General features: G+C 42.1%; 1 protein-coding gene across 5 annotated transcripts in view; it reads left to right on the top strand.

Moving 5' to 3' along the window:
• The window catches only part of LOC133408192 (amyloid beta precursor protein binding family B member 2-like), a 38622-nt gene extending 17841 nt beyond the window's left edge, over positions 1 to 20781 (top strand). For 2 of the 5 annotated variants that reach the window (XM_061686744.1, XM_061686748.1), the window contains 6 exons: positions 8982 to 9096; positions 10322 to 10397; positions 13838 to 13918; positions 14005 to 14120; positions 15342 to 15527; positions 16920 to 20781. In XM_061686744.1, the coding sequence (XP_061542728.1) occupies positions 8982 to 9096; positions 10322 to 10397; positions 13838 to 13918; positions 14005 to 14120; positions 15342 to 15527; positions 16920 to 17105 (760 nt within the window). In that variant the 3' untranslated portion in view covers positions 17106 to 20781. Of the gene's footprint in view, positions 1 to 4638; positions 4994 to 8981; positions 9097 to 10321; positions 10398 to 13586; positions 13815 to 13837; positions 13919 to 14004; positions 14121 to 15341; positions 15528 to 16919 lie in introns of those variants that run through there. The other 3 variants (XM_061686749.1, XM_061686747.1, XM_061686745.1) reach the window with 3 other exon arrangements.
• The last annotated feature ends 883 nt before the right edge of the window (positions 20782 to 21664 follow it).

Genomic DNA, 21664 nt, shown 5'->3' with positions numbered 1-21664 from the left:
TTTTGTCCAAATGAAGCGCTTCAACTCACTTACAATTATTTAAAAGTGCCACCAGATGGCGCCAAAGTTAGAGCCATATTCTTTTTGGCATGCTGTGTGTACAAAAAAAAAAAATAATAATAATAAAATAAAAAAGTCAGTTCCCAAACAATATCAGTATACCCACCGCAGTACAGCTCATGAATGAGGCCATGTTTGCTATTTTGCTCTGATTCATATTCTTAGTGAGGCAACATTTCAGATATGCACTATGAGATCAAGTGCACGCGAGCGTATGCTGTGCATGAATCTTGCATTATTGCGCATGCAGCTAATTAGGACACTGTGTGATTCAAAGTGCACCGTGAGTGAGCTTTGGAATCGCTCTTGCTCAAATCCCTGATCTCTCCCACACTCTTTTTAACTCTCTCCATCAGTCACAAACACAAGCACACACATTAATACACATGAACAGATGCACTTTACTGAGGTGACATTTCAATGAAGTTCTGTGTACACGTACACACACACACACACACACACACACACGCGCGCGTCCATCCCGCACGTGCTTTCCGAAGTGGTGTGATGTAAAACGATCAAGAGCAGCGTGAACAGCGGGACATCATCTTACTCCCTCTTTCACGCCCACCCACAGTCCCTCTCTTCTCCCCCGCCCTCCATTCCCCTCCCGCTCCATCTCTCCCTCACGCCGATGCTGTAAAATATGCAACGAAATCAGACGAGTGTTGACATGTGGGTGTCGTGTGCCTCCTGGCTTGTCAGCCCTCTCTTCTACCCCCCCCACCCCACGCTCACACACTTTTTATTTAGCCCTTTTCCCTTCCTTGCTTTGCCAAATGCCTGGAATCAGGTCATAAAATGTGTGCCTGAAGACCAAAAATAAAACAACAACCTCACAGCGATTCACTAAGCCTTCAAAAACTGTTTATTTCTAGTATTAGTCACGCCCAAAACAGTAAAAGTGAAAATCAGTCAGTACTAAAACACTAATACTAAAAATATCTGTACAGAGTTGCCCAGTATATTCACGGTTTGCTACTCACTGATTCGCCTATTCGCCTATTTCTTTAGGCCAAAAATAACATTTACTTCTACTACTCACAGTCTTGTATTACCGAGCCGTGCTTTTGTAACACGTACAGAATGTGGCTTGGCATCGTCTTGCTAAAATAAGCAGGGATGTCCCTGGAAAAGACGTTGCTTGGATGGCAGCATATGTTGCTCCGAAACCTCTATGTGAGATTCGACTAGGCGTGGGAAAGCGTTCAGTAAATCGTAATTTTCAGACTTTGATAAGAACGAATCTTAGAATATCATACTACTTACTTGATTCTGATAAGAGCTGCAACTCCTGCCATGTCTCATTTACTTCAAAAAATATTTTTTCTGGATTTTTAGCCTGCGCTTATGGCCGACGTCATTTTGACGTACTGCGCGTAGTTTCTGTGCATGTGTGCATTTGCCCTTCCTGTTTCCTGTCATCATTTATGTCAGGTTGTGCAAAGCACTTTTGGTTGCCTCTGGCTATGAAATGTGCTAAATGAAACAATTTGCATTGAGATGCAGAGGTGGGTGTATTCTCCTAACCACAAGTATTGGCAGTGTTGCTTAGGCAAATTAAAATCATTTGCGCTTCACCACAGTCCCTTTTTCTCAATAAATAAAGTGTTCACTTTATGCCTCATCTTTGCAGTTTTATCACCTCCATTTTAAAAAAACATTTTATCACCTTGTTTTACATTCCATTTGAGTGAACTGCAATTACTGGTGCTTTTTGTTATGTGCATTAATCGGCACTCGGCTGCATTTAGTTCAATTCTTTCTTCATAGTTGTATAGTCACATGATTTTTAAAATTAAAATAGGGGAAATGTGAGAGCACCCTTTAGGCGTTACGGCACATCAGCAGAAGATACATTAATTGGCTCTTGAGAAACACAGTTTAAACCTGGTCATGGTTCCATAGAGGCAAAAGTAATGGGATGCCTGGTCCTTCCCCTTTGCGGCTACAGCAGCTGTCACTCTTCAACGCTTGATTAATTTTTGATTTTGTCCCAAATGTCAATCTGCATTTCAGAATGGACTATTAATGTGAAATACATTGTCTCACACAGCAAAGCAGTTTAATATAAGATAATTATTGTGGCAAAATCTGCACAGAATACTGTATACATGTTTTAAATACTAGTTAAAATGATGGAGAGGGGAAAAAAAAGGCTTTCCTCTGATGAAACATGAAGCTGACTGACGGCCAGAAAATGAAATCTGATCCACATCGACTCTGGGCAAGAGCCGATGTGAGGATTGTTCTATTGCATGTGTTGCTCCTCCGTATGTGTTCAAATAGCCCGTGCTTAGCGGGTTATGGAGACACCGATGCGCTCCGTTAGCCTGTCAATGGCATTTTCCATTGTTGGTTGGTATGAAGCTAAACAGGCTTATCTAAAGCAAAGCTATGTGGTTGTTTTAAATACACAACGTGTAATTCTCTTTGTTTTATGTTGAGTTTGACAGTCAACGTCAACTGGGAGTGGCAATAAACGGCTTGAAGCGACCTTTGTTTTTTTATGAAGAGTTGTTCACTATCTGCCGAACTGCGGCTTGTTATGAAATGAATTGAGTGGAGTTTGCTGCCACCAAACAGCGCTTAATTGTATTTCAAATTTTTGCTCTCGAGTCAAAGCAAAAAATTGGCTCGTATCCAAAAAGAAAATGTCAAAGGAAAAAGTCTGGTTTTCTCGTATGTCAAGGCACCGCGGGTTATGGAGACACCGATGCGCTCCGTTAGCCTGTCAATGGCATTTTCCATTGTTGGTTGGTATGAAGCTAAACAGGCTAAACAGGCTTGAGGAGCTTCATTTGGACAAAATTAGCGCTTCGCTGCCTTCTTGCGGCATCACGGTTGCAATGATTTTGGCTATGTTGAAGTGAGTTAAGGAGCTTTGTTTGGATAAAAGTAGTGGTTTGCCACCATCTTGTGGCATGTCAGATCAGAATCAACTTTCACAATTTGTGGTAGGGCTCCATCCCACACAAATAGCATATCCACGGGTCAACATTTGCAAATTTAGGGATATTTGGAGGACCTATCCTCCATTATCCGATGGATCTGTGCCCAGGCCCAAACCATGTCGAATATAAAAATACTACTTTGGCACCATCTTGTAGCATTTTAGTGCCAAGGAACGATGTTGTGCTTAGGGGAGGAGCTTCATTTAGTCGCAACGCAGCCTTGTCTTATCGTACAGAAAAACAAATTGCTTTGCCGCCATCTTGTGGCGCCTGTAAGCAATTACAAACCATTTTGGGTGAGCGTCAATGACTGGTGCATTTTCGCTAGTCGCAGCAGGGATCGTCCCACACTGAGAACCAATTTGCAAACCTTTTGGTGTCGGTGAGCAACAGATTTGAATCTTGCTTCACTGTTTTTGCCTTTCCAAGGTGTTTTACTATCTTTCTTAATCTAACCCTCCACCACGTGTCATTGTCTTACACCTCACCTTTCGGCACAGGCTCCTGACCATACCTGTAGCGGTTCCATTCATTGACTCCTGATCGAAAATCCAAAACCTTTTGTCACCTAGTTAGCCGATCAGTGTCTTGTTCTGCTTTGAACCTCGTAAGCAATATCTTCCCACGTGAGTTGGGAACACAGCTCTCACCGCAAACATCCTCAGTCGCGCTCGATTCGATCTCATTTAAACCATTAAACGGTATATTACACCGGCAAATAATATGCACACTGACTGACTACAACATTAAACACACCTTGATAATCTAATGAGATCCAGAAATGGGAGCTCTAAAGAGCATCAAATTGCATCGCATCATGCGGAGAGGTTCAATTTATTACAAAAATGTGTTTGTTGACAGACTTTGCATGTGGCTAGAGCATGAAGCAGTTACACTTCTAGTCCCCCCACTTAATATCTTCAGCGTGGAAAGCGGGAACCCTCATTGTCACCCCAACCGTATTATATAATTGCCCATGGGTTGAATTAACATGCAATTGACGAACTCAAGTCAACAACTTCAGGACATGGCATCAGTCCGTTTTGTCCTGTCTTGGCGGCTTCTGCCGAGATGACTTCTGTGATTCTGCTGACTGCAGCCAAGACAAGGTAATTGGAGAGCAAAATGTGCGTGCGAGCGCGCATGAGATGGCAACCAGCAGCTGTTAGGAGAGCAAGCAGCAACACTTATGACATTCTTACACTGAAAATGCTTGTCTGAAATCCGCCAAACCGCTACCACGCGCGCACACTCGCAGACACACTCAATGTATCCTAAAAAACACTGAATTAGTGAATATACTTTGTCAAGACGAGGGCTAAAACCCCATTCGCTATTGGCGTGGACTATTGGCTATTTATTTACACTGTCTTTTATTGTGTTCTTATATTGATATTTACAATACAGTGCTATTTGTCTTCATTAAAAGCATGTAACGAAAAATAGTGGCGCTTTTTGTGGGACTGAAAGGGATTAATGGCATTTCAATTCATTTCCATGGGCAAAATTAATTGAATATACAAGTGACTTTAGTTACGAGCTTGGTCACGGAACAAATTAAACTTGTATATCAAGGTACGATTGTATCGTATTGCTCAATCCGTTTTTTTTTTTTTGGGGGAAGACAACAGGACGGCAGTGAAAGTGAGCGATGTGCCGCGGCCTCCAAAAGGAGCGACGAGCCTGGCAGTTTCTCTCATGTGCATGTGACAATGCAAACCAACAACAATGGGCTTGACGATGCGCAATGTTTGCACACATCCACACAATCGTACGCATGTTGTCGATTTTTAAATGGACGTACTAACGTGGCTCCTTTCTCTTTGTCTCCCCTTCCCTGTGCTCTTATTTCTTCTTCCCTTTTTGCTTATTTCCTGCTCGATTTTCATTCTTTCCTTTTGACTCGTGGCTTCTGTTCTTCCTCAATCCTGACATCTCATCATCATCATCCCGCTCTGCTTCCCGGGAACCAGAGAAAGGTAATTATAACATTTCGTGTCGTTTTCAAGTGTGTTTGTGCTCCTCCGTTTTTGTCGAAAATCTCGGATCAGCGTGGAAAACTGGCAAAGATCCGCTAGGGGGCGCCGTACAACGTACTACACGCTTTCCGCTGCACAACACGAGAACGACTGCAAATGAGTTCAACGTGGAAAATTCCGTTTCCGTCCGTGCCTCCTGGGAAGGCAGTGTTGAGGAGTAACTAATTACATGTCATGAGATTGCATAATATCATTTTTAAAATTCTGGAATTGTAATGGTATAGTTAAATTACAGTTGCTTTTGGAAATTTACACAATTGCAATTTTAGTTCCATTTGAAAAATAGCCGACGCTTGTGATCATGTGCCAGTCTGCCGTCGTCTCAAGCGTGACCTACTTTTCCAAACGTGACCACCGCAATTCATTAGTTTGTCTGAGATTGTGAAAAAAGGTTTCTGTGCTTTTAATCCACATTTTTAGAAGAAACATCCAAGGAGCCTGTTCATTCAATTCATTCAAAATGGAGAAAAGTAATCAAAATGTAATCACATTTGATTTGGTATATTTTTTAATGAGTTATTTTCCCTTCCCACTTTTGGATTCTATTTTATTTTATTCGAACCGCTCCCTAGTATGTGTTATGTATTTATTGCGTGCTTTTAAAGTGCTTAACAAATACAGTGGGTTTGAGAAAGTAATTGAAATAGTTACACTATTATTACATTTTCAACAAGGTAACTTGCAGTTGTAACCGACTCCATTCCCAAAGTCATCTTCCCAACACTGCCGGAAGGTTTACAGTATGCCAGGCTGGCGATGTGGCATCGTTGCGTACAGTATCAGCTCATTTGTAGGAGTACGCAAAGGGATGCACGGAAAGCGAAACCGCTCCCACGAGCTGACGGCGCGTTACGGCAACTCTTTTCAAGAGTGTGGCAACAACAATTGAAAGTCTGTCAGACTTTCTATCAGCAAGCCAGTGTGTCCACAGGCTACAGTATTTTCTATCAAGAAACGAATGCTTTTTGTTTCTTTGCGAGTTCTCCTCCGCCCCCGAGAGGCAATCGTCAAGTCAGCGACGCAACATTTGCAGTGGAAGAGGAAAAGTGTCTCATGTTCCTCGTTGGCACGCTGCTCAAACGCTCGCCAAGCGAGCCCAGCGGCTGCATCCACGCCTCCCGCACGCCACGTCGCACTTTCCCGTCTGGCCGCAGGCCAGCGTTGTTATCGACCTGGCATGCACGAGCGCAATTAAGCCCGGGTAATGGACTCATAAACACGAAGAACCTGTTGTGATGAATGCTGGCTGTGAGTGTTCCATAGTCTCCTCTTGTGCGGTTGGTGATTTGGGAATGCATCCGGTGACACCCAGTTGGCAAACTGTACGTCTTATTTTCTTGTGTTTCAGTCTTGGATGGAAATGCATCCTCACACTTTTTTTGTTGCTTTGTGGCGACTCTCACTTTTTTGTGGGTGTGGTTTTATTGTACCCCCGCACCCCAAAATGTAGATGATGTGTCATCTCCTACCCTCATCATTGCGCTGTCACTCTCTACCCTTTCGCCTCACTTTTTTTTTTTTTCCAATGCCGCCATGACTAAGTACGTATACACAGTATAAACCGAGCTTTGCTGAGATTACCGAAAATCCGCAAGTACTTTACACCACCGCCAGAAAGTATTATATTTAGTAGGAGGGTAGGTTGGAAAACAAACAAAAAACGGATTTGCAAATTGGGGAATTCATGTGTAGCGAATTGCGGGGTGTGGGGTGGGGGTTATCCAATTCCACCGCACCTTCAATTTGTTGGCTTTACAGAAATAGCACATTTACAGCCACCGGGTGGGATCACCGTCGTGAGGGGCTCCAGCAACACAGCAGCTTTTTTGGGTGACTGAAGGCAGATGAAGAATCTCCAGTGAAAATATTTGATGCTTCTGATGAGTTCTTAGCTGAAATGCCCTACATGGAAATTCTCCATTTTAAAACCCAAATAATAAAAGGCCAAAGCGTTACTTACTCACAATAAATGAGTTTAAATAATTCACTCTTTAGTTGTACCATGGTAAGTGAAGAGAACTGCAGCAGCATCTTGCAAATGACAGAGCAGCCATTTTATGAGGTCATTAGAACAAAACACATAAAAGTCGAAAACCCATGATGCCAACTGCAGGAATAATACCCTGTAAAAAAAAAAAAAAGTTTGCTGTCTTTTAAATCGTTAAATCGTTGACCTGGTATATAACAAGTGGAGGGGAGGCAATAAAAGAATGAAACTCCATGAAAGTCTTGATGGAGGGTGATGGGATAAATAGATTTAAAAAGTGAGGATTTTACCAGTGCCGGGAATAGATATTGGTATGGAAGAGGAAGGCTGAGCAAATCCAAGACGAAAACGTGTAAGAAAATGTGGAATATAAATTGGCCATTAAGCCACATATTGGCACCACGCTAAATGTTCTCCAGGTGAAGCGCTTCGTCTCAATATGTATTAATGTCCCGAAGCAACTCTGCAAGAAATAATACCTTGCGGGCTAGAGGGAGAAGCAACACACTCACCGTAATGCTGTTCAAATGAGATGGAACATATACTGGATGGGGGGGGAATCCATTTATGCAAAGAGGTCATTTCTTTAAAAAAAAACAAAAAAAAAAAACATCCCCAAATCTCTCCTCTCAAGCCACATTGTGTTTGATATTTATTCCTTCCCTTTGTGCACTCTCTGTCCTAATGTTAACTTCATTCTCGTCATTAAGTGCTCACCATAAAGAAGATAAATTGAACCGTATGCAGGCTAATAAATGAGTTTCTGACATAAAAGGCCCTTTTACGATGTCCTTTTTTTCACTGACAATATTCTCTTTTGGGAAAAAAAGGATTTCATTACCTTAGTAAGCATTCTTCCTCTTCATTTTTGCTTGCGTTTCTCTTTGGCTCCGACCATTACATACTGCACTGTGATTGGCCAGCTTTTCAGTTACTGTTGGTCGGTTCAGAATGATTTAGAACAGTGATTCTCATACATGACAGAATCACTGAATTAAATGTTCAAACTGTGCATAATGATACAGTGGATATATATATTTTTTTAAATCTATATATTTTTTTTAATTCAGTACAACGCATTAGTTAAGTACAGTTCAGTTGTATTTAACTTTTAAGTACAACACATTTGGATTTAATCTTTTACAACGGTTTGTTTTCCAGCATTTATTTTGGTCCAATGTTTTACTTTTATGTGCAATACATACTTAAATAATAATGAATAATACAATAATAAATGTATTTTTTTATATTTAAGCACAGTATTACTGTTCAAAGGGCATTTTTGTGGCTTACAATAATATTAAATATACTTTTTAGGTATAAAACCTCTGCCGGGTTTTTGTTGAACACTTGGGCCGACTACGCTTTGGCAACGCGGTTCTGCAGCTGGAACGAATTAATTGCATTTCCATTCATTTTCATAGGAACATTAGTGTTGGTTCGCAAACAGTTTTTTGAGTATTAATGTTCAAACAGTGCATACTTTTTAGAGGCTTAAACTTTTTTTAATCTTGTAAAAGTACTTACGATCAGTATTTTTCACTTCTCATCCGCAGCACATTTTATTAAGTACAGTTCAGTTGTATTTAACTTTTAAGTACAATATATTCGCATGGATTATTTAATAATTGTTTTAAAAAATTTAGGTGAAAAAAATAACTGTACAACACAATTTAATGGCAGCATTGATCTAGACTGAGTACTATTATCAATGGGTCATGAGGTCACTCACTGGTCAATGATTGACATGCACCATCAAGGATAATCCTCGTCAAGGTCATTAATGTACTTCCTTCATGTTGATCACTTCGAGATCTCCATCTCGAAGTGTCTCAAATATGGCCAGCTGCCATTTTTTTTTTTTATATCCCGGCCGCGATGATGCCACGGCTACGCGGCGCGTTGAAGTGCGCTAATTTGGGTGTTTTGGTCTGTCTGCAGGGACTTTGCCTACGTGGCAAGGGACAAGAACACGCGGGCGCTCAAGTGTCACGTGTTCCGATGTGATACGCCCGCCGCAGCCATCGCCACAAGTCTTCACGAAATCTGCTCCAAGGTGAGTGCTGAATCCAAATATCATTATCATATTGGTTTTGCTCTGTCAGGTCAACTTTTTGAAGTACAGCCACAAGTTTTATTTTATTTATTTATTTATTTATTTTTTTTGTTCGCTTTATATCACGTTTTGGGTGCGCTCCCATAAGTATATACAAGTCCTTCCTCGTAAGAAATGAAATACACGAACAGTCGGAAGGTTACTTACTTTTATCAGTGTCTACCTTTCAAGTTACAGTAAGCGAAGTTTGTATCAGTTGATGAATTAAAAACATATCACAGATGAGAAATATTAATAAAAATCAACTGATAATGTTACATAAATGCAATAAATTTAGTCAGAAAATAAATAGAAAGTTAGTAAGCATAAAAACCTGACCTGAACAAGACAAACGGATGTCATTTTCAGATTCAGCCATGCAAAATTGTCCTCAATCATTTTTACCAAATATTTTTGGTATAACGTTATCGCTGGCAGGATATTGCAATGACATTGTGTCACGGCAAATTATTTTGCAATTCCTATCCCTGGTGTCAGAAATATGTATTGCAGTGATGTTGCAGTTTCAGGAAAATAACGTCGATATTTTTTTGGGGTATGACTTTTTGACTTCACACTGCTTTCTTCGCTGTGGGAGACCAACTCGGCCACTCTCACCGCTGTGTGTCTTGCTTGTGTGTGCGTATTTTCATTTTTATTTCCCCCCGTGAGGTAAGGCGCAGACCGACCGCACACACTGTGATTAATGACACCTGCAATTAATTGAAAGTGTCTCGCATGCAAAGTGAGCGCAGCGACGGCGTGCACGCAACACGCTCGTTGTTGCGCTTGAAAAGAGCGCGCCGCTGGGGCAGGAGGGCAGCCGAGTGGAACGAGGGAAACCGATTGCATCTTTCGACACAGTTCAATTCAGAATTCAACAAATATTCAGTGAGGGATGGAATATGGCGCCGCCATAATAACTTCAGCTGAAATGAGCATCCGAATACTATAGACGTATTATAGGCTCCATAATTAAGATGATCTTCTTCAGACGCCATTGAATTCATTGGTCACGTGATTGCACCCTGAAGTGGCAATGTCTAATTATGTGCTAGGAAAAGTCATGTTTACACAAGGAAGTACGGTGACTGGAAAACCAAACAAAACAAAGAGAATTGTGCACAAAGAGGTTTTTTTTTTTTTTTGCCCCCCCCTCCCCCCCCTCCCCCTCTCTATTGTCTAGATTATGGCTGAAAGGAAAAGTGCCAAGGCTGCAGCTGGCAGCTCCTCCCAGACTGGCTCTGATGTGCCCCTACAAGGTACACACACACACACACACACACATTTGTGTTCTTTTGTAGCTTTCCCATGAGAGAAAATTGGATTTTTCAAATTTGTCGGCCGTGTCTCTATTCCCCGCTGTGGTTTCTTGTCTCACATTTGGCATTCCTCCACATCCCAAAGTACAACTATATCGAGATTGATATATAAATAGAGTATATATCTCGTATTACACATTGATAAGCTGTGTGGCCTGGGAGCTTGAGGCAGGAAATAAAATGTTTTATTTTCTAAAGGCAGCAGTCCCCAAGGTTTTTACCACCACTGACCGTTTTCAACGCGAAGACATTTTTAGTGATTTACACACGCCGGTCGTATTCCGACAAATGTTACGACAGTAACGACACAGTGCCATAAAGTGTCAGGAGTCGCTACGTGTTGTCTTACAACTTCGTCATAAACGTTGTGTTTGTTGTGTTGTGTTTTATGATGAATAAAGTTCTTGCTAGCACACAGTTATTACCCTGTTTATATTATCGGACATAATAATCTGGCCATGAAGAGTCACTTTGTGTCGCTAACCTTGTTCCTCGCCGCCATTCCGTGGTCCCGCTTGCCGCCGGGATGACTAGCGATCGGACTAGCCGACGCTAGTGACTTGAGGCTAACGGCCGATTTCATCACAACATCGTGTTTCAGCCGGATTGTTTTGATGATCACAGTTTTTTGGTCCGAAACAGAAAATGCACTTTTGGTCCATTTTTGGCAGCTGGAAGTTTTCAGTGACTTAGAAATTCGTACAGCGTCGATAGTAAGGCGGTGGCCATCGGGCCGCCGTTAATGTCCACCCCTTCTGATTTTCACATGGACACCGCCAATCCTCGTCACCGAGTAGCCATGTGGGTCGCGTTTAGTCGTAATTACTTAGGAAGGACGAGAATCACCATCAGAAGTCATGGTTGAATATAAGATGTGTTCGGTGGAAAGGAGCGCCCGCATCTCTAATAAGGGAAGAACCATATCGACTCTCCACCTCCACAGGCAGTCAGGCTCATTCGAAAGCAATTACTGCTTGTTTGAGGTGACGTGCTCTCCATCCCAACGCCGGGATCAAAACATTTGCTGGTGGAGCAACATTCTTGTTCATTGAAGTCATGAGAGGTTAACGTCACAAGTTCTGGTTCAGGACTCTTATCAACATCCCATTTCTGTGGATTTTGAAAAGATTTTCTTCTTCAGGAAATAATGTAGATTGGGGATTGAAAAAGTGGGCTCCCTCGAGTGGTACGTGAAAGAATTGTGCATGTGACGGTGACTTAAACTTTCTTCATCTTTTTGTATTTTTTCCCCTAAGATGGCAGAGTGAAGTCGGCAAGAGCGCCACTTTGTGTCATTTGTTTTTTTTATTGTCGCACGTTTGGACCCATGGTGGACTTTTTACAGCGGCAGTGGGATGTTGATTGGAAGAGAATGTGGGCGCTCGCGCCCATTTCAGCTCAACGTGGTTTGTGACTTTCATCATACTTCAAACGCTAACTCTGTCGGTGGCTTTGGCTGTGTTCCGGCTAGCCGGAATCGCCTCTCGGCGTCTTTCTCAACCGCCTGTGGCATGTTCAGCTCGTCCAGGTCGTTTGCGGTGACATTTTTTTGTAATTCTCGCAGATTCATTCCCGCATAGAAAAAAGAAATGTGTTTCGTCAGCTCAATTATGCATTGATTGCATCACAAAGGCCTCTTAAAATGTTTCAAAAGAGTTCCTATGGATGACAAAGGCGTTTTTGTGAGTGACAGATGCAGACTTTGGCTTGCAGGCTGTCATAACGTCTGATGGCGAAGGCATCTGCCGGCCAAACCCCTTTAATGTCGCAAAAACTATTTATAATAATATGAAATAGAGTTAGTTGATTGGTGGCAGTTTTGGGACATTAAGCCACGTATATGATTGCTTGGGTTCATGCGTGAGGTGTGCCGCCATGTTTGCAGCATTTTAATCGACGACACACTAATAAATTAGCAATTTTTTTCATCATAGTATATTAGCGATTGAACATAACACTGGGGTGATAGCTGTTGTTCATGTGAGATGCAATGCAATGATATATGACAGCAATATAAGGTATACTATAATTCCAACTTCAACAAAGCGGTTTTTAAAAACACAAGCTAGCTGTCTTTTTTTTTTTTTTTTTTTAAATGTCCTGAAAGGTTGTCATTTTGGAGGTGAAGGGATTCCACCCAACAGCGCCAATACTAATTAATACTGCCACTTTCTAGTACGGTGCATTTTTTCCCCCCCGACTGGTTAGAGCGTCAGCCTCACAGGTCTGAGGACCCGGGTTCAATCCCCGGCCCCGCCTCTGTAGAGTTTGCATGTTCTCCCCGTGCCTGCGTGGGTTTTCTCCGGGCACTCCGGTTTCCTCCCACATCCCAAAAACATGCATTAATTGGAGACTCTAAATTGCCCGTAGGTGTGACTGTGAGTGCGAATGGTTGTTTGTTTCTATGTGCCCTGCGATTGGCTGGCAACCGGTTCAGGGTGTACCCCGCCTCCTGCCCGATGACAGCTGGGATAGGCTCCAGCACGCCCGCGACCCGAGGGAGGAGAAGCGGCTCAGAAAATGGATGGATGGAAAATTGAGGGATGGATGGTTGTCCATTCCTCTTCTTGGCCTCTCCCAAGGTAGCTGAAGTGGGAATGCTGCTGATATCAGCAATATGTCCTTGCGCTATCCTTTTTTTGTCCTCGGGGTGCTTTCAAGTGTCAAAAAAGCCCTCTCCATCCTTAGAAGTAATGTTTTCCTGAAGGTGCAGCTGGGAATGATGTGTGGAACTCTCTGCGCACTTTGATGAGGTGAATTTAGGTAAAAGCCATTATCCCAGATCGATTGGCCGTAGTCCTTCCACAGCCGTCACGGAAACGAGCTTGTGATGAATTATTACTGGCTCAAATTCCTTAATTAAGATGCCGATGGTGCGAAATGGGCCGAGGCTCATTATGAAGAACGAGCAATATGCGAACGGGTTTGCTCCAATTTGACTGTGTAAAAAATATTTCAGGGAGAACTATTTCTAATATTTTGGCCCTCGCATGTAACTGCATGAAAGGAATAGGACACTCTCTGAGTGTGATACGGTGCAGTATCTGTAGTCCTGTGGGTGGAGTTTGAACCTTTTTTTTTTTTTTTTTTTTTTTTTTTTCCCCCCCTTCAATACCCTTGCTGATGTAGATGCTGATGCAGGTCATCCGGCATCTTTGCGCAATCCGTTCTGGCTGCAAGCTTTCGTGTAAACAAGCCCAGCAGGACTTGCAGCCAGAAAACCTCCAGCCCGAATCGTGCCAGCAGCACCCAAAAATATGCAAATATTCACAAGTGGAGTTTGAGCCAATTATGTTTTGCCTTGAGAGCTCTGCTAGATGTGATTATTTGAGGAAGAAAAACGTGTGGTTTATGCCGCCCCCCCTCCCCTCACTGTGCAGAATTTCCAATGCCAAAGACTGAGCTGGTGCAGAAGTTCCACGTGTTCTATCTGGGGATGACGTCAGTGACTCGGCCCATAGGTACAAATGAGTTCGCTCTGAAAAGCCAAACAGTCCCCTTGTGGCGTGCAAGAAATTCCTCCCTTGTGTGTATTGTCTCTCTCCAGGTATGGACATCATTAATGGAGCCATTGACAGCCTGGTGTCGTCCACAGGCAAGGACGACTGGACACCTGTCGTCCTGAGCATTGCCGACACCACCCTGGCTGTTATCAAAGAAAAGGCATGTTTTTCATTATTAGATATATATGAATATATTTGCTGCCCAAATTCAAGTATTCATGTTTCCTATACTGTTACAACAGCTCTATTTCCAAAACAAAAAGTTATAGATTGAGCTGTGTGTTTTATTTATTTATTTATATTATTTTTTTATTTGATTCATTTTTTGTTTGTTTTGAAGGCACTTGAAAGCGCAGCTACAATGTTAGCGTGAGAGCACATAGTATTGTACCATGCTTGTGGTGAAAACTCAATTGTGATTGGCTCCCAAAAAAATCCGTCAGTGTAATGTCTGAAATAGTTCCTGTCCCCAAAAAACTCATTCCATTGTTCCAAATGAATGCGCAGCACCCTTAGCCGGCAGTCGGATGTTCTGATAAGTAACGCGAAGGACAGATGTTTACACATTTAAAACAACAATGAGTCATTTAATCACTGAGTTTGGTCGGTGATTCGGACAACTTTGATGAGTGGGTTGCTGCTCAGGAATTTAGGGGGGGGGGGTGGAATCAAGAGACAGAAGCGGCACAAAGGGTTAACTGCGGAAGACTGAAAACAACTCGCAGGCGAGGAGGAGGACGGCAGGCGACGGCAAGAAAACAACAAAATGGGCCGTTCAATTGCAGAGACACGAAAAGTGACAAACATAAACGGAAAACTTCGCCGTTGGTGTTTGCAATGAAACCCTGCGACAATTTGACGCCGCCGATGGAGACGGACAAAGAGGACAGCGATGCCAGCTTGGGAGCTGGCATCAACTGGCACATAGGGGCAGGGTTTCAAAACACGGTTAGGGTTTCAAAATAGGATTAGGGTTTTTAATTAGCGTTTCAAAGTCAGGTTTCAAAACAGGGTTAGGGTTTCAAAGTAGGGTTTTAAAACAGGGTTAGGGTTTCAAAGTTGGACTTCAAAATAGGGTTATGGTTTCAAATCAATTGTCTCCTTGATGTTTGTGTCTTGTCACGCGATAAACAATATGAATATCATGTTTTCTGTTTCTTAATCGCAACTAGACTCCAACTGTGACTGTGCTCTTGTCAGCAAGTTCCTCTTTTTTTCGCAGCCATGTTATTAGTGGGCGCACATCAACTGGCGATGATGAATAAATATAAACTTTAAATCAATGAAATTCAGTTGATTCCGTTGTATTAAACAGATCACGAATCAGTAATATGTAGGACATCTCCTGTATAAAGGCGCTCAGTCGGACTCTCGTGTGCAGGAGGAGGAAGAAGAAGAAGCGATGGTGGAGTGCCGCGTGCGTTTCTTGTCCTTCATGGGAGTCGGTCAGGACGTCCACACGTTCGCCTTCATCATGGACACCGGAAACCAGCACTTCCAGTGCCACGTGTTCTGGTGCGACCCCAACGCCGGCTGTGTGTCGGAAGCCGTGCAGGCAGCATGCGTGGTAAGATCACGTTCATCTCTTTGACGTCACATAATAAACCCCCCCCCCCCCAAAAAAAAAACTCTATTAACAACACACTTTTGTCGATTCACTTAACAAGTTCAAGTCGACGCTTTCGGTGTTTGAATCGGTTTTAGTTGATATTCCATGTATTGTCTCGAATTGTGTTCAAAGTAAGAAGTTCGCAGGTATCACTAACACTGTGGAATCAAAGAACCCTTATACACGGGTTGTAAATTGGGTGATTGTTCATATGTTCAATGAACAATGTAAATGGCTTAATGGGGACTTTATAAATTATACATCACAAATAAGTCATTAGAAAGACCTTTTAGAGTTTACAACAATACTTTTGCACACTAATTTAACAGGTTCCAGCGACTGCCGCACTTTGTAGTTTAGCTATTCTGATAAATAAGTGTAGCTGGTAAAGGGGAGTCTTTTATGGGACGTGTAAATAATATACTGTAGATAATGCTTGAAATAGTTGCATAAGTAATATTAGGACAGCAACAGTGATCCTGCATGCCAAAAACTACGTATTACGAGTGACATTATACAATTGTCCTAGATATCAACGACTGCACATTTTTGTCCTCGCGAGTAACGTGGTTGCCCTACGAGTATGTCAAAGTTGTCCTCCTACTGTGCAGAAATGTCATACAGTAGTGAAAGGCACTAGAAGAAAAGTTAGTAGTAAGGCAGTCATTCTACTAGTGCGCTAAATTGTCTTACAAGGCTTTAAGCCGTTAGAGCATTTATTCAATATCCTTGATATCCAACTTCAGGTCAGTGTACAAATATGCTCTTTCTCCTCACTAGAAGGACAACTTTGGGATACTAGTAGAACTAGTTGAATGACTGTGTCTTCCTATTAATGTGTTTTTTTTTCCCATCACTGCCTTCTATTACTGTAACGACATTTCTGGACAATACTGTAGTTTCTACATGACTGATGACATGATTCAAAAGTTTTATGAAGATATTATTAAAAAAAAAAAAAAAAAAAAAAAAAAAAGGGGGTTTGGTAAAATAAATGCTTCCAAAATCTCAGTGTTACTAAAATGAAGCCAATTTTCAGTGTAGGTACAGATTTTAGCAAGAAACATGAAGTACATGATTTGTAGCGGGCCAAGTAAAAGGATGTGGCGGGCACGATCTGGCCCCCGGCCTTATGTTTGACACCTGTGCTCTAGTAGGACAACTTTGGCACGCTAATAAGACAACTACATGTTACTAGTCAGACAAATCTTTGCACTAGTTGAAGCTAGTGCGCCACTGGTACTACTAGTGATATGATAACATGATGCTACTTACCATCTAGTAGCATACAGATGTCGACTAGTGCACACTTTTGCCTGATTAGTATCCTATAATCTTCTTGACTTTCAGTTGCGGTACCAGAAGTGTCTGGTGGCGCGGCCGCCCTCGCAACGCGCCGGCTGCTCGTCCTCGCCCGCCGTCGCCGCCGCCGACTCGGTGAGCCGCAGAGTGAGCACTAGCGTCAAGCGTGGCGTTCAGTCTCTCATAGACACTCTGAAAGCCAAGAAACAGCCATCGGAACTCCCCCAGCAATGACCCTCGCCGGTCAGCACGGCACCCAAACCGCCGCCCACCCAAACAACTCACATCTCTGCTGCCATGGTAACCAGTCGTGTACATATATGTTAGCAAACGCCACTCTGGACAACAATATAAAATAATGAGGATGATAGTCAAGTGTGCCAGATGTTTTTAATGAAGAGGAAGGATCACGTATTTGGCTTTCTGGGGAGGGGGGGCGTGCGTTACAGTCTCGATGCTGCTCCGGAACGGTTCACGGAATCACTTCAATGTTCGCACTCGATCAGCGCTCGACTGAAAGGCGGAGTCAGCTCAACCTCGCGATCTTCAAGTTCGAAATCAGACGGACTGATCGTCGTCCGGCAACCTGCCGCTGCCCACTAAATGCCATTTAAATGGCTCCACGCAGTAATGAGGGAGGGGAAGGTTGGAAAAGCATTTATTTAAAAAAAAAAAAAAATAATAAATAAATAATAATAATCCCCATCGCAGATGATTGTGTGAAGTGATTGTAATAATCAAGTAAATGCAATGGAATGTGTGTAGGAAGAGTATATTTCAGGCACAAACATGTGGGGAAGAGCAAGTTTTGGATTGTGCATGCTACCTTCAAATCTTTTACGTGGATGAGATTCACAAGTGCTGAAAACACATCGAGTAGACGCTCCCAGCACAAGTAAACGGATCAACATAGGCACAAGAAAATGAACTCCTCGTCAGTCATGATCATCATGTCGCCCGGACACTCAACGTTTTTATGTCGTTTTATATTAATTACACACACACAGACAAAATCTGTTCCATATTATAAATTGATAGTGACTGCTAGCAATGTCACATTCTTTAATATGTCCTCAGGAGGTCTGATCATTACATTCATAGTGGTGCCTTGAGATAAGAATGAATCGAAATACCATTGCCCCTACCCACCCACCCCACCCGCCCCCCAATTTTTTTTTTTTTTTTAGTTAGGATAATAACACTCTATAATATTGTACTTTATAAAAACATACAGTAATGACAGAATTAAGTAGAATGTTACAGATTACATAGTTTCTGCCACATTTTTTTGCTTCAAGTCAGTGGACATTGTGCTGCAACTTCTGGTGTGCGAGCCTTGGCTACCTGTTCAATACAGTCGTGCAGACACCAACGAAGAAGAGTTTCACAACTACTGTAAGTGACCAAGTAAGCTCTGTATGTATAAGAGGATAAAGAATATATGCCTGTGAGTATTGTTATATTTTCTGTCTACAAATGTCCGTTGCTTAAAGCATTTTAACACCACCACATAGATGCTATCCATTAGCCCAGCTATGGCATTTTGCATTGTTTGTTCGCATTAAGCTAAGCGGACTGATGGCGAAACCATGTGGTTGTTTTGAATACACAACGCGTACGTTTCATGTTTAGTTTGACGGTAAACTTCAGCTGGGAGTGGCATTAAACAACTTGAAGAACTGCTTACTATCTGCCAAACTGCGGCTTGTCGTGAAGTGAGTTGAGAGGAGTTCACTGCCACTATATCTCCAAAAAAAAAAAAAAAAAAAAAAAAAAATGATCGTATCTCAAGGTACCACTGGATTTGGTCGGAAGTGAAACACACTGCTCGGTTCCTCTGTCTGTCATCGACCACTTCAAATGTAATAAAGACGCAAGTCAATGCACATTGAAATGGAAAGCCGTTTAAACATTTACTAATCACAAATATGACCACTAGTAGTTTTGCCTCACTAGTAACGGAGTTGTCCTACCAGTATACCACGGTAGTCTTACTAGTGTGCAAAGGTTCATACAGTAGTGGGAAAACAACAATACATGACATTGACATTTATTGCACACTAGTCATTCTACTAGTCCAATAATTGTGTTTCTCGTGAAGACAAAGAGCTATGTGCTCTTTGTTCATAAGCTGTGTGACATTTATTTGCTGTCCAGTTTGAGATCCATGTACTAGAAAGCATTTCCTCCTCTCTTTAGAATGCTAGTAAGATAAGCACGTTACTAGTAACATGCAGATGTCAAATAGTGCAGCGTTTTACCTCTCGAGTACAGTGTAGTTGTCGCTCTAGTATGCCAAAGTTGTCTTACTAGTTTGCTGAAATGTCATACAGTAGTGGAAAGAAACCTTATTAATAAGAAAGTTGTTCTACTAGTATGCCCTAGTCATTTTACTAGTGCGCTGAATCATCTTACTAGTAAGGAGAAGGAGCGCACTAGTGCATAGACCTCAAGCTGGATGTCAAGGAAATCAAATAAATGTTCAAACAGCTTTCCCTGCCCAGCAGTATAAAGTGTGACGTCACAGCTTTTAAAGGGCCAGCGCGCCAGCACCTGCACGCCACTCACAAGCTCTGAATGCAGTCCAAAACGTTTCACAAAACCAACACTGCAGGGAGGCGGATAATGCTGGCAATCATTCCGGGTTCAGTCATGGCACATCGACACAATGTAAATGTTATCTGTTGTGACAATTAATGGGGAAAAAAACAAACGAAACAAAAAAAAAAAACTTTCACAAAAGAAAGAAAGCAGATGCAGCCTCTTGAATATGTGCTTTATCGTTGTTTTGACATTTGCCACTGACATGACATTGAGCCCACGGTTGCAAAGGGACTCGAAATGTACAAACGTGCCACGGAAATTGATGAGAATGCTGGGAGGTGATTCATACCGAGTGTCATATGTACTGTGTACTTTAATTAAATAAAATAAAAATACATAGAACTCGGATGTAGATTAAAATAAGATTTGCTCCCAGTGATGGAGAAATGAGTGGTACACGGATGCACAGTGCGGGCAAGAAATTCGGCAGCCTTTGCATTCAATCCAAACCTTTAGATTGAATATGTTTTGAGAATGTGTTTCTGTTACTGTACAATTAAATTCCCTGTTCCTATAACCTAACCTTTATATACTGCGGAACCTCTAAGTAAAGGCCAGATTGCTTCAGATATTGGGGACAAAAATAATGAAAATAATCATTTGATTTTCACTTAACGGACATCTCGTGTAGCACACTGAGATTGGATGCAATTTTTATCTGTTTTTACAAAATTGTTTGGCTTCAGGTGCATTGTTCTATTCATCGTTGAAAGGTGCTATTTCGTAGAACTAGATATGTTTATTATTATTATTACCTAATTTTACTGCATAAAGTTTTGAACTAAAATCAGTTCTTGTCAGTGTGCAATATCCATTTTTATGTAGATTTCAGATTCAAACCCAAATGACAAATTAAAAATGGCATTTTCATGGCTTTCAATAGGCCGAAGGTGGCCACCAAAGAGCCAAAAGCGACAATTTAATGGGAAGTTTCATCACATTTGCATAAAGACAGCTAAAACCGTTGGAAAAAAAGTATGTGAGGTTGACACAAAAATGGTCCAGAGCCCGGAAATTCACAACCATTGTACAACCCCAATTCCAAGGAAGTTGGGACGTTGTGTTAACATCAATAAAAACAGAATATAATGATTTGCAAATCATGTTCAACCTATATTGAATTGAATTCACTACAAAGACAAGATATTTCATGTTCAAACTGATCAACTTGTTTGTTTTTAGCAAATAATCATGAACTTGGAATTTGATGGCTGTAACAGGTTCCAAAAAAGCTGGGACAGGCTCATGTTTAGCACTGTGTTGCATCACCTTTTCTTTGAACAACATCAATAAACGTTTGGGAACTGACGACACTAATTGTTGAAGCTTTGCAGGTGGAATTCTTTCCCATTCTTGCTCGATCTACAGCTTCAGCCGTTCAACAGTCCGGGGTCTCCGTTGTCGTGTTTGACACTTCATAATGCGCCACACATTTTCAATGGGAGACGGGTCCGGACTGTAGGCAGGCGAGTCTAGTACCCGCACTCTTTTACTACGAAGCCACGCTGCTGTAACACGTGGAGAATGTGGTTTGGCATTGTCTCCCTGAAATAAGCAGGGGCGTCCGTGAAAAAGACGTCACTTGGATGGCAGCATATCTCCAAAACCTGTATGTACCTTTCAGCATTAATGGTGCCTTCACGGATGTGTAAGTAATCCATGCCATTGGCACTAACACAGCCCCATACCATCACAGATGCTGGCTTTTGAACTTTGCGTCCATAACAGTCCGGATGGTTCTTTTCCTCTTTGGCCCGGGGGACACGACGGCGTCAATTTCCAAAAACAATTTGAAATGTAGACACTTTTCCACTTTGCGTCGGTCCATCTTAGATGAGCTCGGGCCCAGAGAAGCCGGCGGCGTTTCTGGGTGTTGTTGATAAATGGCTTTTGCTTTGCATAGTAGAGTTTCAAGTTGCACTTGCGGATGTAGCGCCCAACTGTATTTACTGACATTGGTTTTCTGAAGTGTTCCTGAGCTCGTGCGGCGATATCCTTTACACGTTGATGTCGCCTTTTGATGCAGTGCCGCCTGAGGGATCGAAGGTCACGGGCATTCAATGTGGGTTTTCGGCCTCGCAGCTTACAAGCGGTGATTTCTCCAGATTCTCTGAACCTTTTGATGATATTATGGACCGTAGATGATGAAATCCTGAGCAAAATTGAGCAAATCAGGGTGGCTCCTTTTA

This window comes from Phycodurus eques, chromosome 9, assembly GCF_024500275.1.
Source record: "Phycodurus eques isolate BA_2022a chromosome 9, UOR_Pequ_1.1, whole genome shotgun sequence".
In the NCBI taxonomy this organism is placed as follows: domain Eukaryota; kingdom Metazoa; phylum Chordata; class Actinopteri; order Syngnathiformes; family Syngnathidae; genus Phycodurus; species Phycodurus eques.
The sequence above is the reverse complement of the archived record's forward strand: the minus strand, read 5'-3'. Positions and strand labels throughout refer to the sequence as shown.